The 18,249-nt window shown below is 45.0% G+C and overlaps 1 protein-coding gene across 1 annotated transcript; it reads left to right on the top strand.

Moving 5' to 3' along the window:
• Window positions 1-1,927: 1,927 nt before the first annotated feature.
• LOC125550949 (calmodulin-interacting protein 111-like) lies at window positions 1,928-8,439 on the top strand. Its single transcript, XM_048714084.1, has 11 exons — window positions 1,928-2,276; window positions 2,678-2,839; window positions 2,932-3,767; window positions 3,846-4,035; window positions 4,827-5,034; window positions 5,459-5,916; window positions 6,318-6,744; window positions 7,231-7,311; window positions 7,436-7,626; window positions 7,719-7,936; window positions 8,026-8,439. The coding sequence occupies exons 1-10, from the start codon at window positions 1,980-1,982 to the stop codon at window positions 7,887-7,889; spliced, it is 3,021 nt and encodes a 1,006-aa protein (XP_048570041.1). The 5' UTR covers window positions 1,928-1,979; the 3' UTR covers window positions 7,890-7,936; window positions 8,026-8,439.
• Window positions 8,440-18,249: the final 9,810 nt, after the last annotated feature.

The raw sequence follows: 18,249 nt of genomic DNA, 5'->3' as shown, positions 1-18,249 counted from the left end.
GGTCATGACCTACGTGACATACGTGCCACACCCCCCCTCCCCCAATCAAGGCAATGGCCATGTGGCGTGGATTCTCGTCTCGGTGCAGAGCCACCACCTATAGAAGGAGCATCCATGGCATGATAGATGCCCCGCAAGGCCAACATTACTGTTTTGATCTTTTAGAGCAACTCCACCGTGTGGCGACCCATTTCGTCCGCAGCTGTCTGTTTGAATCGCCGCGGAAAGAAATGATGGCCCAACGCGCCGGGTCATTTTCATATCGCGTCCGGGCGAACCCATTTTCAGCCTAAATTTGGCTGAAATGCGTCGGCGCGGATGCGAAACAGACACGTGCGCGTCCTCTTGGTGTCTGCCGCGTCCCCATGTGACGACGGGCCAACTACCACCCGCGTCTTTATTAATGACACGGGACGCCCGTGGGCCCATGCGTCAGCGACTGCGGGGCGTCCTTTGTCAATCTGAGGGGCCCGTCCTCATCCTCTTCCGCCCTGTCCCCATCTAGCCACCCTCTGCTCCCCCATCGGCGTCAACCCTAACCATCCATGGGGTTCTTCTCTGGCAAGAACAAGGGAAAGGCCCCCGTCGGCCCTGCGCGCGCTCCCCTCGCCTCCACCGGCGTCTTCCCGCCGACCACTTCAGCGCATCAGCGTCCCAGTGCATCAGGCGAAGTGGCACTAAGAGCACCCCGTCCTCCTCCCCTACCCCGATGTCACGCTGCCGCAAGACTGGCACTTGGATCCCGAGAGGATCCCAGTGCCGGCAGAGCCGCGACCGGCGCGGCGCACGCGGAGGAGGTGCGACGCCGCCGGCAACAGCTTACACCGCAGCAACGCCTCAACCCAGTCTACGCATCAGACTCTCCCGAGTGGGAGGTCTGGTTCGCGTTGGAGCACGAGGAGCAGTGCCATCATGGCGTCCATGATGTGGAAGCTGGCAACCCGCGGTCCCTCGTCGTGCACGGCGACGACCAGGAGGCGGAGGCCACCTACCAGGCGGCGCTGGCGGCTGTCCTCCGTGAAAACGAGGAGGAGGAGCGGCGCAAGGAGGAGGAGGAGGCGTACCAGGCGCGGTTGTCAGAGGCCATGGCGCTCTCCACTGCCGGCGACCGCGTCATCTCGCCACTGGCCCGACCATCCCCTGAGCCGGCGCCGATCCCCGTCAAGCCCAAGTGTTACACATGGGACGGGTACGTGTGCGAGTGGGTCAGCTTGCCGCCTGTCTGGTTTGGGGTGATGCCGGCCCAGGAGGAGATGTACCTGGAGCAATGACGGCAGCACATGCTCGCGGGGGAGCGCCACGAGGGCGAGCGACTCGAGCAGCTGGAGCGCGATGCTGAGGCGGAGGAGGAGGAGAAACGTTGTGCCCGTGGTGGCGCAGCCAGCTAGCGGCGGTACAGCCACCGGCGGACGACGTCGCCGTAGCCTGGGAGACGGCGTTCCGGTGGGCTGGCCCGGCGCCAACACTCGTCGATCTCACCGGCTCCGATGACGAGGACGAGGACGCCTAAGACAGCGCGCCTCCTAATTTTTAGCTTAATTAAATGTTTGTACTTAATGTAATGTGGACTCGTGGATTCTCGCCAGCCTTTGTGGCCGGCATTAATGTTTAATTAATGTTTTCTATTTTTAAAATATTTATGTTTTTTTTTCACGCCACCTTAGGAATGAGTCGGGTCAGCGTTGGACGCAAGCGCCGACCCAAATATGAAAGCGGACATGAATGTCCGTCGGGCCGACCCAAACGAACAAACCGCCTTTCGTTCGGGTGGCGCGTCGGAGTTGCTCTTAAGCAAATTTAGTTCAATTTAACTCCAATTTGAAAGTTTCTTATGATCAAATCCTATTTGGCGACGCTCCACAACAGGGGAGGGTAAATATGGACTTGAAGGAGGTACTAATATGGACTTCTCTCGAGACATAATAAAATTCCCATTCTTATACCCTAGCTAACCCCAAAAGCTCGCCGGAACCGCCGCCATGTCTTCGAAGGGCAAGAAGAAGCAGAAGCCGTCGGTGTCCCCGCAGCCGTCACCTCGTACCCCCCTCTCTCGCGCCCGTGAAGGCACCGGCGGCTGCATCCTGGACCTCCCGTCCACCGCTGCAGCGGCAGCGGCGCGGTACCCGGCGCTCGTACCCCGCGGAGGCGCCGGTTGTTTCACCGGCACCGTCTTCGATGTGGTCTCCAGGGGCGGGATTCGTGGTGGCGAGGGGAGGCTCTGGCTCTCCGGGGACGCCATGGCCAGCTCCGGGCTGCGGCATGGGTGTCTCGTCTCTGTATGCTCCTCAAAATTAGGATTTCTTTCTGCACCGAACTAGTTTACTAGACTTTACACTTCAATCCATGCTCCATGTAACATCAGTTCTTGCTATTGAAATTTCGATTGTGAGCCGACCTTTGACTGTGTAGATGTATCTCACAGTGGCCCCTTGATGTTCTATCTGCTCAATTGAATATGTGCTGATTGATCCACACTGTTTTTCAATACTGCCACAAAGCATCATATTTACAGCTTGTTGCTGAAAACAAGATTAACACATACAGTGGATTATGATACCCTGGTTGTAGAACTGACATTCGAGCTTCCCATGGGTTCCAATGAAGATAAAACTTTAGCTTACCAGTGTCTATCTGTTGTTTTGTTCAAGTCAGCTGAGCTCTGTCTCCTTGTTCTTAGGTGTCACTCATTTCTTCAAGTAGTAACAGTTTAGATGAATTCCCACTTGATAGCTTATTTGAGGAGTGCACCAGATTCTTTGATCTTGATGTGGACAATGATCTCATCTCTAATGAAGCTGGGGTGAACTTTGTGACTGCCAAAGTTTTCCCTTCATGTGAGGTACGTGCCTTTGTTATCTTTCTTCCCTTCGTGTATAATTGTCGCGAATACGAAACTATAAAAGTTTTTGATTGGATGGTCACTCTTATCAGGTTCAAAAGAATGGCATCAAGCTCTCTTGGGACCTTGCCTGCACGCTGGGATACCCTGTAGTAGGTCGTCCTTTGTTAATTAGCCCCCTATATACATCTCAAGCCCCAAAACAAACTGATGGTGGTGAGTTTTTGAGGGTGATAAAATGCAGCGATCTCTACCTTAGTCTAGTTCCACCAAAAGTTGCACCATGCAGCCATAATAAGTCAGAGTCTGATTGCCATCCTGTAAGAAATGTGATGGTTATGGAGTCACCTAAAAGGATTCCTTCAACTTCTCCATGCAGAAATGAATCCCATCACGGTGCATCTTACAGTGGTTCTTCATTGTGCTTGGATCAAGCCACTGCAAAATCAGTATTGGCAGATGATAAAATAAATGACTTGCTGCAGACTTCTGCATCACGGTGGCTCAGTGGTAGGCACTTACTGAAAGGAAACTACGTTCCTCTCCCAATGTGCGGGAAACTATCTATGTTTGTAGTTTTGCGTGCAGAAACAGATGGTTCTGCCCTGGATGTAGTGCATGAGAAAAACAATTCAATGTCTAATGCAGAGGTCTCTGGTAAATTGGTTGAAACCCCTGCTTTGTTCCTTGTCAACAGAACCACAAAAGTGCACCTTTCTGATTTGTCATCTTCAAAGGAGTTTGGGTCAGATAAGCTAGGGCTCCCACCAGAATATTCCGTGTGTGCTGATACAGGAAATGAAGATACCAATCCTAACCAAAGGCTTGGTGGGTTATCTGAAGTATCAGCAAAAGTAAAAGAAATGATTTCATTTTCGCTGGCAGATCAAATTAGTCTGCCGAGGAATGGTTTGCATGATTTACCAAGGTATAGTGTGAACTTGTCCCTGCTAAATTGCACACACATTTATTTGTTAGTTAAGAATATACTGTTGGTTCATTGCAGGTATAAAGGTATTCTTCTTTATGGTCCACCTGGAACAGGGAAAACCTCTCTTGCTTCTTCATGTGCCTATGATCTGGGAGCCAATCTTTTTACAATCAATGGACCAGAGATCATTAGTCAGTATCACGGTGAAAGTGAACAAGCATTGTATGATGCTTTCACTTCAGCTAAGCAAGCTGCACCTGCTGTGGTTAGATTTTCTTCTAATGGCCAACCACTTCTTTTTATTGTCATGTCAACTGCACTTGAAACTTACTTCTAATATACTACTACCTCCGCCCGGAATTAGATGACGCTCAAACAGATGTATCTAAACGTATTTCAGTGCTAGATACATCTGGACGGAGCAATTCCGGATGGAGGAAGTACCTTTTTAGGAGGCTAATGTCATAATTTCTTAACATTATCTCCCTCACCCTGTATCATGGGTAGAAAAATGAGCAATCTTTTGTTCATGACTTCTGGAATCTGAGTTAAAATGATTCCTATTCTCAAATGTTTATCCCTTAGTGTTCAAAATGAAAATAAAGGTTTGATAAAAGTATTCAACATGCCTATATGCATTTTACTGGATATCCATCTTTGGAGGAACCTCATCCTTTACAATTTTTGTTTTACATTTTAAGTGAAGTTACCATTTTAAAATCGATTTAACACTGTTATTTTATTTGAAGAAGATAAAAAACAAAAATCTCTTATGAAGTAGATTTTGGGTAATAGCTGTCATTACTGATCAAAATTAGTAATAGCTGCTGATTATCAACGTTTATGGATTGAATGAAGTATGTAATTACAAATGGTTTCTCTATACTATGATGAGGACTTATGAATGGTCTAATTAACAATAGCTGCTGATTATTTATGCCTATGGATTGAGTTACTTAATTACCAATGGTTTCTCTATATTACAATGAGGAAGTATGTTATCTCTTAATTATAACAATATTGAGGATTGATAATATGTACCTTCATTGATATTAGATATTTATTGATGAATTGGACGCGATTGCTCCAGCCAGGAAGGATGGAGGCGAGGAGTTATCTCTTAGAATGATTGCCACTCTGTTAAAACTGATGGATGAGATTGGCCGTAATGATCGTGTTATCCTGATTGCTGCTACAAATCGGCCTGAAAGTATTGATCGTGCATTACTGCGCCCAGGAAGATTCGATCAAGAAATTGAAATAGGTAGATCTCTGATGTTTTTCATATACCGCAGCTTTATATCTATTCTAGGTCAGTGTTTTTCTCTTTTAAGGTATTGTGTGCAACTAAAACCAGTACCAGTATATGTGCCGAATCATCTAGGATTCTTTTTGGTGGTAACATGATCTGTTTGGGGTGAAATGACAATTATCTTGCATTCTAAGTACTTTGTGCTACTTAAGAGACGTTATGCCCCTGTATATACTGTTACTTGTGTCACTTCAGCAGCTGTTTTCATAACTTAGGGTAAACTGAGGTTGGCCATGCGCTTATAGATGGCATCAAATGCAAGCTGACTATTATCAATGACAAGCCTAATGTTGAAATAACACGGTTGTCCAGTTGATAAATTGTTAAGTAACTCATAGTTGATTAATTCGTTGTCTGTAAAATGGCTCACTTGCAGGAGTACCATCTCCAGGACAGAGGCTGGACATACTTCACCTCCTTCTAAGTGGAGTTCACCACTCTCTCACTAGTGAGGAAGTTGAGTGCCTTGCTTTTGCCACTCATGGATTCGTGGGTGCTGATCTAGCTGCACTCTGCAACGAGGCTGCATTGAGTGCTCTTCGCCGTTATATCAGTGTAAAAGAAAGTTCAACTCAACCACTTGGTGATCGTGCCACACATGCAGAAAAGACTAATATTCAAGAAATTGATGGCCTTTTGGGTTATGAAATAAGCTCATTATCATCATCTCTCTCAAAGTTAACCATGTCAACGGAGGATTATAGCTGGACCAATAGAGGTGATATCATAGAAAGTAGCGAGCTGAATGATAAGAAAGATGAGTTGCTATTGTTGGTGATTAAAGATGACTTTGAACAAGCTAAAATGAAAGTTAGACCAAGTGCAATGCGTGAGGTATCATTTTTACGCACCTTATATGTTCATTTAGTGTTTCTTTTTTCAGATTTCTTCTCTTATTACTTGCTGTGGTTTCTTTCATAATAGTTCTTATCTTGTAAGAAACATTTCTTCTCTCTCTTTTTTTTCCCTTTTTCTTTTCATATGTTTGTGTCAATATCCGCGTCATGAATTCCAACCGACGAGAAGTGAAAACTAGACTAAAACATGCACAGTTCAGGATGATATGAAGTTCTGTTATAATGATCCAGTTTAATGTTAGGTGCTCTTGATTTGGTTGGTTGAGATGCTCTGTGATGTGTTATTATCTTGTGAGAAATAAACATCAACATCAGTAAAATATGTGTGATCTGTAGAACATAGCACAATGATGATACCTCCCATCATTTCCTGTACAGGTAATGCTAGAGCTTCCGAAGGTACAATGGGAGGATGTTGGTGGTCAAGCCAGGATTAAGAAGCAGTTAATTGAAGCCATCCAGTTGCCACAGAAATGCCCAGACGCATTTGAACGCTTAGGGATCCGCCCTCCTAGAGGATTGTTAATGATTGGACCACCAGGTTGCAGTAAGACATTGATGGCTCGCGCCGTAGCTTCTGAAGCAAAAATGAATTTCCTTGCAGTTAAGGGTCCTGAGCTTTTCAGCAAATGGGTCGGTGACTCTGAGAAGGCAGTGAGATCATTATTTGCGAAGGCGAAGGATAATGCGCCTGCAATATTATTTTTTGATGAAATAGATGGGCTTGCAGTAACTCGTGGCCATGGAAATAATGGCATATCTGTTGCTGATAGGGTACTCAGTCAGCTGCTACAGGAAATGGATGGTAAGCCTTAGTACTTCCTTAGGGACTGTTGGTTGATTTCCCTACTTCCTTTGGGAGTAGGTTACTCTTGTGATTATTAGGCCGTCGCTACACAAACCAAGCAGTCAAGCATGCAAATTAGATTAGATCTGACGTCTCTACGATTTCTTTAGGTTCTACTGGTTGATTCCACACATGTGGTTCATTCTTGATACAAGTAACAGAATAATCTTATATAAGAAGCCTAGGTTACATACATTAAAATGGATGTTATTGCTGCACCCAAGGTGTTCACATAACTGAGCACCTAACATTAATGGGCTAACGGTAATTACTAGTCAAAATTGAGGCCCTGGTATCTTACTGTGTTATTAGTTACTTGGTTCTGTGCTATTTGCTTGTCTTTCCATTCTTAGTTGGAAATGCTGATAACCTACGATTTGGACTCATGTTAAATATCTTTGCTGGTTAGGTTTTAGCCATTTATAATTACTCTGATTGCAACAGGTTTGGACCAAAAGATTGGTGTCACTGTTATTGCAGCTACGAATCGTCCTGACAAAATCGACATTGCACTTCTGAGACCAGGTCATCCATCTTAACTACACGGACTATGCACATGTATTTTATGGCCTTTGTTCCTTGCTTGGGTTACATATGAAATGCTTTCTGTATTATGTTGGTTCAACTAAATGAATGATGTATGCACTAGGTCGTTTCGATAGACTGCTTGATGTTCAGCCACCAGATGAAGCTGACCGTGAAGATATTTTCCGGATTCATACACGCAGCATTCCCTGCAGTCACGATGTTAATCTAAACGAACTCGCTAGACTCACAGAAGGCTACACCGGTGCTGACATAAAGCTCGTCTGCAGGGAAGCCGCTGTAGCTGCTCTTGATGTATGCTACCTGCTCTTTGCCCATTCTGGTACATGATGAGTAGATGTATTTTCACTAGAAGCTTGCTGATAGACTATTTGCATTTCCACCAGGAGAACTTTGACATCCCAGAAGTAGCAACTACACACTTCAAGTCGGCAATCGACCGAGTAAGTCCATCAGATATGAAGTTTTACCAAGAACTCGCGGCACGATTCCGCCGACTCGTTGATGACACAGATAAAGCAACAATGCCCGGAACACATACCGAACCTGCCATTTAGTGGCCCATAAGATTCTTCTGTCTGTACATAGCAGAGAGCAGTTCACTGTAAGCCATCCCTCATCTTCTCCATACTACCTCGAGTCATTGAATTCTAACGTGTTGTTTTTGTACTTTATTGGTTCCGCTAATACCAGAAGCTGTATGCACAAGACTGCAATCCTCATTTTTGGTAGTGCCAGCTATGATATGGGATCGGCAAGAGAAATGGGCGTTATTGCTTGGTCTGCAGTCGTTTTCTCTTCACTTGGTTATTGTATCTAAGCCTGATGTTCACAATGATTCTACTGATCTGCTCCGAAGAATCCATGTTGGCCTTGCCAAACAAAAGGAAAAAGGAATCCATGCTGACAGTTGTACTATGATCTTCTCCAGCATTTCATGCAGCTGATTTCTTTTTTGTATTTTTGGTTCTGGTGAAAGCTAGTAGTGCATGTCATGAGTTTCATCCTTTTCATGGATCTCCATCTGATCTAGCAGTACTAATTTTGTAGTGGTAGCTCTTGAAATAGAGGATACTGATCACTAAACAATTGCCTGTGCAATTTCAATAGTCGAGTACCCGTGGAGTGTATAGAATTTTTTGCTGTAGAGATTGCTAGATGCTGGTCGTCACACCTATTCAAATTTGTGCACATTTAGACCTGTTCCAAATGAAACTTTTTTAGGGAAATGTTCCAAATGAAACTGAGCCCACCAGTAATGGCATTGAGTGGTCTTTCGCACGTGAAGTTTTGGCAGGGGGAGTTTGGAATCCCTGCTCGAGATCCCGTGATCGCGGGATGAAAAGGCTAGAATCCTCTGCATTTTGGTTCAAACAAATGGAACAGAAGGAAATATGAAGCAAGTTTCCTTTGATCTCTATTTTAAAGGACAAGAAACACGTGAATTTTACAATTCACTTGCACCTCCTTTTCAAATTACTACGCATTTAGAGTTATTGATTTACGCATCACACATGAACTACTCCCTCCATTCCACAATGTAGTGCTTCCTCTATCCACGTGCTTTAATTTTGATCGTAAATTTAACTACCAAGACCGATTGCGGTGGGAGCAAAAATTATATCAGTGAATTCGTACTCGAAAGAAGTTTTCAATTATATAATTTTTCTTCCGCTGTAGTTGGTCTCGTTGGTTAAATTTATGGTTAAAGTTGGACCTCGGGAAGCGCGGGCGCACTGTATTTTGGAATGGAGGGAGTAATATTTATGGGGCTGGAGACTTTGCCAAAGCATGCACATCTTAGGCCCTGTTTGGTTCATAAGTCCTAGGACTTTTTCTAGTCCCAACTAAAAGGTCTCTAGTCCCTAAAAAGTCCATCCTTGTTTGTTTGCAGAGACTAAAAAGTCACTAGTCTCTTTCTAGAGGTTACTAGAAGAACACCCGTGCGTTGCAACGGGGCCATATTAACTTTAAGAGTTCAATATTAATCATGTTAATAATACATTTAATATTCTCATACATATCAAGTGACACTGGCGACCTTTTTTGTCAATTAGCAACGGGCTCAGTTGCAACGGGCTCTTTATACATATCAGACAACTCGCTACTACTTAAACTACAACTATGGCTATCAATATTTTTTTGTCAATTTAGCTCAGCAATAGTGCCTGGCTTAATAGACTGCTTTGCATTCACCCCCTCAGAAGACAGAGAGAACCAACTCAACATGACAGAAGATTAACAGAAATTTCATTTGTATGGCATGAACATATAGCAGGAACAGCAACACATAGATCAGCAGAGAGCAGAGCACAACATGCACACACTCGGGCCATCTATATCATACACACACAGCAACGCACACACGCATCACGCTGGCATACACATACAGAAAAGCAGGCACACACGCATCATGCGCATTGGCCGGTGGGACGCACGCAGAGCAAGTACGTACGCACGGAGAGCAAGCTAGCAAGCACGCACGCGTCCAACCCCGCCGCTGCATGCGCTGGCAGAAGGTGAGGCAGCAAGGGAGACTGCACATTGAAGCTGTCCATGTAAGGCTGGAGGTGCTGGGCCGGCGACGGCGGTGTCGGGATGGCTCTTGATTCGTTCCCGGTGGCGTGGAGCTTGGGGTGGCAACGTGGTGATAGCTAGTGCTCGGGGATGGGGGTTTGGGGCGGGGGCAGTCGACCCGATGGCTGGCGAAGTTAACGGGCTCGGGCGGCTGAAAATTCGGCGGGTGGCGGCGGCACAACGCGAGGATGGGACAGGCGGAAAACCTAGCGGGCGTTCAACTACCAATACCCACGCCTTTTTTAGGGGAATTGCTTGTGAAAATAACATGCGACGACGACTTAGCGAGCGGATCCCCTTAAAAAAGACATAGCGAGCAGATTCCCTTAAAACTGGTAGGAATGGATACGATTGATGACGTTGATAAATAGTGGTGAATGTTGGCCTAATTTACTATTATCATGCATGGAAACGAATCATCAAGAAAAAGAATACTTCCTATTACTACACTCATAGGAAGCTTCCTAATCTCTGCTATCAAACCGTTTCTGCCCAAACAAGGAAGGAAAGTTATGGACGTGATTCGGAAGGAAACAAACGTTATGAAGATTAATTAATTTAGATTTGATCTTTAGAGATTGATTGTGATTGATTCTTTTACATAAAGACATTACTAAATAATTTGCGTCAGTATGGAAAGTTCTGATCCGTTCATTTTTTTCGTTGTGTGAGAGGGTGAAGTGAAAATAAACCGATGAAGTGGGGGAGGCGACGAAAAAAATCTACGACGGTTAACCTACGAAAAAAACCGGACGAAAGTGGTGGGACAAAAAAACCTGGAAGCGAGACTACCAAGTGGTGGCGATAGCTAGTGCTCGGGATGGGGGTTTGGGGCGGGGGCAGTCGACCCGATGGCTGGCGAAGTTAACGGGCTCGGGCGGCTGGAAATTCGGTGGGTGGCGGCGGCACAGCGCGAGGATGGGACAGGCGAAAAACCTAGCGGGCGTTCAACTACCAATACCCACGCCTTTTTTTAGGGGAATTGCTTGTGAAAATAACGTGCGACGACGACTTAGCGAGCGGATCCCTTTAAAAAAGACATAGCGAGCAGATTCCCTTAAAACTGGTAGGAATGGATACGATTGATGACGTTGATAAATAGTGGTGAATGTTGGCTTAATTTACTATCATCATGCATGGAAACGAATCATCAAGAAAAAGAATACTTCCTATTACTACATTCATAGGAAGCTTCCTAATCTCTGCTACCAAACCGTTTCTGCCCAAATAAGGAAAGAAAGTTATGGACGTGATTCGGAAGGAAACAAACGTTATGAAGATTAATTAATTCAGATTTGATCTTTAGAGATTGATTGTGATTGATTCTTTTACATAAAGACATTACTAAATAATTTGCGTCAGTATGGAAAGTTCTGATCCGTTCAGTTTTTTCGTTGTGTGAGCGGGTGAAGTGAAAATAAACCGATGAAGTGGGGGAGGCGACGAAAAAAATCTACGACGGTTAACCTACGAAAAAAACCCGGACGAAAGTGGTGGGACGAAAAAAACCCTGAAAGTGAGACTACCAACTGCTCCATTAGGAATAGAGATTAAATGACCATATTGCCCCTAGTATATAGAAAAATAACAATCAAACAACACCATAGGGTGGCGGGCCATTAAATGCATGGAGGGGCATTGTTAGAAAAGTTCCAAAAAGTCCCAAAAAAGACTCTCCTTGAGAGTCTTCTTCAATTAGTCCCAAATGTCTAGTTTAGTTCCTAAAAAGTCCCTCCCGTTTGGTAAAAAAGTCTTTAAAAGGGACTTTTTTTAGTCCCTATACAAAGAAGTCCCTGGAAACAAACACCCCCTTATACTCGGGAATTCATTGATAGTGACTTTTGAACTTCAGGGAATGTTTGGGGTTTGACTTTGAGTTGACCATCTTTATCGGAATTCATGTGTTTTTTCCTATTCCTTTGAACCAGTTCAGGGCCTTTGATTCAAAGAAAATCCATCGAACTAGTCAGTCAACAAAGTTGTCCTGAGCAAAGATGTGCCAGTCTTAATGTTTATTCGCATGCCATCCTTGGAAGCAAATCCAGTACTCCCTTCATTTCACAATATAATGTAATCATGCTTTTCGAGATTTAAATTTGACCATAAATTTAACCAACGAAACCGACTGCAGCGGGGGCAAAAAATATATCACTGAATTCGCAGTCGGTCTCGTTGATTAAATGTATGGTCAAACTTAGTTCTTGAAAAACGGGGATGCACTACATTGTGAAATGAAGGGAATACTTTTCATAGAGGCAACAATTTCGGCATATGAAACACCAACAACCCTGAACATCTCCTTTCTAAGGGCCAGTTCTTTTGGGCGGCTTAAAAAATAAGCTGCTTCTCCCCAGCTTAAAAAATAAGCCGCTCCCAAAATTCATGGAGGCTTCTAGATTAGTAATCCCATAACTAGTTCAGAAGCCCCAATAAATAAGGAAGGGGGCTTATGACAAAAACTAGGGAGGAGGCGGCTTAATTTTTAAGCCGCCAAAAGAACTAGCCCTAAATCAAGGATGCAAAAGCACTTGATATCTCAAAAATTATCAGCGGATGTGAAAAATCTTAGGGATGTGGAACTTGTGAGGACGATTCCATCTTAAAAAAAGAGGGTTTAATTGAGCATCGAGGAACAAAAGAATTTAGTCTAAAATACTAAAAAGAAGATTGGTTTTTTTCATTCTTCAAGAACTTCATATCTTGCCGAGATCTTCACCCCTAAGAAAAGTTTTCCCAACACGGGAAGGAAGTCTCTTCTAAATTGGATTTGTTATTGTAAGGGGATTTTTAAGTATTTATCTAAAAGGAGGAACAAACGAGAATAAGAGAAATTTGTTACATTAATCCTCTCATACCTACTAATTGGTGTACTTGAGATGTATTTCCTCTGGCTCCTGAAAAAGACATTAAATAGACTGGATTAGAAGGATCTGTTATCCGAAAATTTGAATTTATTTCTTGTTTCAAATATTCACTTGTCGCATACCATATCTTAACAGATTGGCGTAATTTTTCTACCGCGTGTACAGCCCCATAATAATAGTGTTTCTCCAAAAGAAAACTCTGTTGTTCCGCGTCTTGGACTGAGGCAATCCTTCTCTTCTCACTTCAAGATTGATCATCTCGAGCTATCCGTTGAGGGTGGAAATTTAAAAATAAATATGTAAGATCAATGACTTAGGACTTAGATGTGCAATACTTATGCACATCTAGATGTGCTTTAGCAAAACTGAATTTTGATATGGGTTGCAAACGTCATTAGCCATTTGCAGGCGACATGTGTCATGTTAATTCTGTTGGGTTTTGTCCTGGTCACCACGAAATCACTAATTAAGGAGTACTCATTGCAAAGAACACTCCACTTTCCCAGGTTGCGACAAGTGGCGCACATGTAGCGCGCCACTTGTCGCAACTTGGGAGTTTTCCCTTTTTTCATAGATTCGTTTATTCAAAACGTTTTATCTCTTAAACCGTGCATCCAAATCTCGAACCGTTTTTACCACTGGATTCCTCGCGTCGAGATCCTCAAAACTAGATCTCATGTTGATAGGTTTTGACGAACTTTTTTTTTCACGAAAAAATCAGACGAAAAAAACCGGGTGAAAAAACCGAACATGGAGCACGGTTTTTCCCTTTCCAAAAGAGGCACGCCCGTGCCTCTCGCGAAATCACAACCGTGCCTCTCGTGAAAACAAAACCGTGACTCTCGTGGAAGAAGAAAAAACAGAAAACGTGTTTTTTTTCGTTTCCGAGAGGCACGGCCGTGACTCTCGCGAAGGCACAACCGTGCCTCTCGCGAAAGCAAAACCGTGACTCTCGCAAAAGAAAAAAAAACAGAAAACACGTATTTTTTCCCCTAGAGGCACGGCCGTGACTTTCGCGAAAGCACAACCGTGCCTCTCGCGGAAGCAAAACCGTGACTCTCACGGAAAAAAACAGAAAATGTGTTTTGTTTTTTCCTTTCCTAGAGGCACGGTCGTGACTTTCGCGAAAGCACAACCGTGCCTCTCACGGAAGCAAAACCGTGACTCTCACGAAAGAAAAAAAAACAGAAAACACGTTTTGTTTTTCCCTTTTCCGAGAGGCACGGCCGTGACTCTTGCAAAAGCACAACCGTGCCTCTCGCGGAAGTAAAACCGTGACTCGCGAAAGAAAAAAAACCGAAAACGTATATTTTTTTTGTTTCCGAAAGTCATGGCCGTGACTCTCGTAAAGCACAACCGTGCCTCTCGCGGAAGAAAAACCGTGACTTTCGCGAAAGGAAAATAAAAGAAAACGCATTTTTTTCGCGCAAAAAATATTTTTTTTTCAATTTTTTTGATCGAAAAGCTAAGAAAGACCGGGGAAAAACCAAAACGTCAAAAAACCCGGGAAAAAACCCGTTTAAAAAGCCGAAAACGTGTGCGAAAAAAAAACAAAATCCGAAGGAAGCGTCCAGAGCGCAACACATGGCGAATGGCTGAGAGCGCGCCAAATGGCGCTGATCGTTGCGATGCTCCCGAAGGAGCGCTCGTTAACTTTTTTTTTGAGGGGTGAAAACCAGGTTTATTCATGAAAATCCACATGGTGTGGGATACATCTGAGGTCATGGGGTGCACCAAGCCATACATGGCGACCCGGTCCTCTCGTAAAAGAAAACTTGGCTAGGCGGTGTGCTTCTACATTAATAGCACGACTCTCGAAAACAAAATTACAAATAAAAGGTGATGATCTAAGGTTTATCTCTCTGATAATTGCTCCATAAGTTCCTCTTGCTCCGATGTTGATATCCGAGACCACTTGTTGACAATCGGAGGCGACCACGAAGCTTTGGATTCCCAGGTCTTCTGCTAGAGCCAAGGCCTCTCGACACGCCATTGCTTCTAGAGTTGGTGGATCTGTGATTCCTTGAACGACAAGTGCGGAGCTACCCATATAGTTCCCATGTTCATCTCTGCATATCGCTGCCGCCGAACCTCCCCTGGTTCCTAGCACTCCGCCGTCCACATGGATTTTGTAGTGTCCCGGCGGTGGCTTACGAGGTCGGGTGTGTATCTGTCTTGCAGTAACACTCCTTACCACAGTTTGCTGCATCTTCTCCTTGACTATGCCAAGCTCAGCCATGTACCGTGTGATGAAATCATGGGTCGCCTGGAGCGACTGGAAAATAGCTTCGTGTATTGCCTTGCGCCTGCGTGCCATATAGACCATAATGCCACCGATACAAGTGCAAATTCATCACGTGATAACAACTCCATCAACGTAAATAACCATTGCTTTGCTTGTGGCTCAACTGTAGCTATTATTTTATGCGTGATTTCCTCATCAATAAGAGCCCACACGCTCCTAGAGGAGGTGCACTCGATCAGTGAGTGACGCCAGGAATCCCAAACTCCACATAGACCGCACTGCGGCGAGTCAGTCATGTGGCGATGAGCACGGACGTCATTGGTCGGTAGCGATTGCTTAGATAGTCTCCAAAGAAACATCCGTACCTTGCCCGGTACTTCCGTTTTCCACAATGTTTTCCAGGCACCTTCTTCGGCCCTCGAGCTGGAAGGACCCGGGATTTCTTCCAACCACGCTTCTCTCCTGTTTCTGATGGCTACTAGCATCTTATAGGCTGATTTAACACTGAAAGTACCATTTTTCTCATGAAACCAAGCCCAAAAATCTATGATGTTTCGAGTGCATATTGGCATACCGAGGATAACTGTAGCATCCATAGGCATGAAAGTTTGTTGGACAAGCTGTCTATTCCATGATGCGGTCACAGTAGTTATGAGCTCTGACACATGTGTTGGTGAATTTGGCGAGATACTCCCGTAGGGACGCATCATCTCCTCTCTGGGTAGCCAGTTATCGGTCCATATGTTTGTGTCTGCTCCATTGCCAATTCTCTTTATCAATCCTTGCTTAAGAACATCCCTTCCCTCTATGATGGCCCGCCATACCTGGCTCGAATGGCTGCCCAATTCAGCCTGGAGTATATCGGAAGACGGGTAGTATACACTTTTCAATACTCGAGCACTCAACGACTCTGGGTCTTGCAACAAGCGCCACGCCTGCCTGGCGAGCATGGATAAGTTGAAAAGTTCAAAATCTTTGAAACCCAGACCTCCCATTCCCTTGGGTTGTGTCATCGTTTTCCAGGAGACCCAGTGTGGTTTACGTTTTCCATCCTTTGCACCCCACCAAAACTTTCGAATGAGCATATTCAAGTGTTCACATAAGCCTCTAGGTAATTTGAAGCATGACATGGAAAATACGGGGACAGCCTGCGCAACAGCTTTGACAAGAACTTCCTTACCAGCCGAGGACATAGTACGTTCAATCCATCCTTGAACCTTGCTCCAGAGTCGGTCCTTGAGATATTTGAAGGCACCGTTCTTTGAGCTTCCTATGTCTGATGGCATACCCAAGTACTTCTCGTTTAGTGTTTCATTGGGAACGTGGAGTGTATCTTTGATCTCCTGTCTGACCGCATCAGGAACCCCCTTACTGAAATAGATTGAAGATTTGGAGTAGTTGATGCGCTGCCCAGTCGCTTGGCAATAAGTGTCCAAGACATGGTGCACCTCAGTTGCCCCCACATTGTTTGCTTTGAAAAACAGCAGGCTGTCATCAGCGAATAGAAGATGGCTTACCGGTGGCGCCGTAGGGGCTACCTGTAGTCCACCCAGGTTGGATGACTCACTTTTAGATTTTAACAGGCACGAAAGGCCCTCCGCTGCCAACAAAAACAAATATGGAGAGATTGGGTCCCCTTGTCTGATTCCTCTTGATGGAATAAATTGTTGTAACTTCTTCCCATTGAACAAAACAGAGAACTTGACTGTGGTGACCAAGCTCATTACAATATCAACCCACCTGTTTGTGAAACCAATCTTTAACATTATGGCTCTCAGATAAGACCACTCCACCCTATTATAAGCTTTCATCATATCAAGTTTGAGAGCACACGACTGATGTTTCTTGGCCTTGTTCCTCTTCATAAAATGTAAACATTCATACGCTGTGATGATGTTGTCTGTAATCAGCCTGCCGGGAACAAAAGCTGATTGCTCCTCTGATATTATTTCAGGTAGAACTACCTTGAGCCTGTTAGATATAACCTTGGAAGCAATCTTGTACAAGACATTACATAGACTGATTGGGCGAAACTGAGATAGTAGGGTTGGATTTTTTTACCTTTGGTATGAGTACCAAAATTGTGTCATTTATACACTCCGCCGACTCCGTACCCTCCACTATCCTCAGGACCGCCTTGGTAACCTCATCCCCACAAATGTCCCAATGGTGTTGGAAAAAATGCGCTGGGTATCCGTCGGGACCAGGTGCTTTCATTGGGTACATCTGAAACAGAGCCGTTTTCACCTCCTTGCTTGTATATGGGGCATTTAACATGTCATTCATAGCTTGAGTTACTTTTGTTGGGACCGTACTCAATACCTGCTCCATATCGTGTACCCCCTCTGATGTATAGAGATTTTGATAGAAGGCTGTGGTCATGTTCTCCATCTCTATAACATTTTCCGTGACCTGGCCATCCGGACGCTGGAGGGACTTTATTTGGTTTTTTCTCCTTCTTCTACTTGCCCGGAGATGAAAGAAATGTGTATTTTTATCGCCATGCATCAGCCACTCCAACCGGGCACGTTGCCTCCAAAGTATCTCTTCTCTGTGATAAAGCTCGGTCAATCTATCAATTAATTTAATCTCCCAATGATTTGGCCCGAATCTGTTTGGGATCGCTCATAACTCTTGTAGTTGTGCCTTTAGCTGCTGAATCTCACGTCGCACATTCCCGAAGTGGCTACGGTCCCACTGGCCAAGGTCCTGTGCTAATGAATGCATCTTGTCGCTTATCTCCCTCACCGAATCTCCCGCGCTACTCTGCCATGCGTGTTGGATAACAGGGGACAGAGTCGGGTCCCGTTCCCACGCCACCTCATATTTAAACGAGCGCGGGACCCGGCTGCATGCGCCATGCACGTAGCTCACGATGAGCGGGGCGTGGTCACTCGAGGCCGCTGTTCCATGCTCCAATGTTGCTGACGGGAAAGCAATCGTCCAGGCCGGGTTGGCAACCCCTCTGTCCAGACGGACACGTGTATATGTTCCGCCTGTTACCTTTCTCTCAAACGTCCAGTCCGTGCCAATATATCCAGTGTCCGCGAGGCCACATGTATCTAAAGCATCCCTGAAAGCCGCCATCTGTGCTTGGCTTCTGCTCCCTACACCGTCATGTTCGTGAGCGTGCAACACCTCATTGAAGTCGCCTAGGACTAGCCAGGGTATATCGCTTGAGCCAACGATTCCCCTGAGCATATCCCAGGTTTTGTATCTTTCACTGACCTG

The sequence above is a fragment of the Triticum urartu genome, chromosome 4 (assembly GCF_003073215.2).
Source record: "Triticum urartu cultivar G1812 chromosome 4, Tu2.1, whole genome shotgun sequence".
Lineage (NCBI taxonomy): Eukaryota > Viridiplantae > Streptophyta > Magnoliopsida > Poales > Poaceae > Triticum > Triticum urartu.
The sequence above is the reverse complement of the archived record's forward strand: the minus strand, read 5'-3'. Positions and strand labels throughout refer to the sequence as shown.

What these genes read in the sequence shown, in the direction of transcription:
- LOC125550949 (XM_048714084.1), top strand. Translation starts at nt 1,980, where the DNA reads ATGTCTTCGAAGGGCAAGAAGAAGCAGAAGCCGTCGGTGTCCCCGCAG. An exon ending in GGCATGGGTGTCTCGTCTCT is followed by an intron (nt 2,277 to 2,677) that starts GTATGCTCCTCA and finishes CCTTGTTCTTAG; the next exon opens with GTGTCACTCATTTCTTCAAG. An exon ending in CGATCAAGAAATTGAAATAG is followed by an intron (nt 5,035 to 5,458) that starts GTAGATCTCTGA and finishes GCTCACTTGCAG; the next exon opens with GAGTACCATCTCCAGGACAG.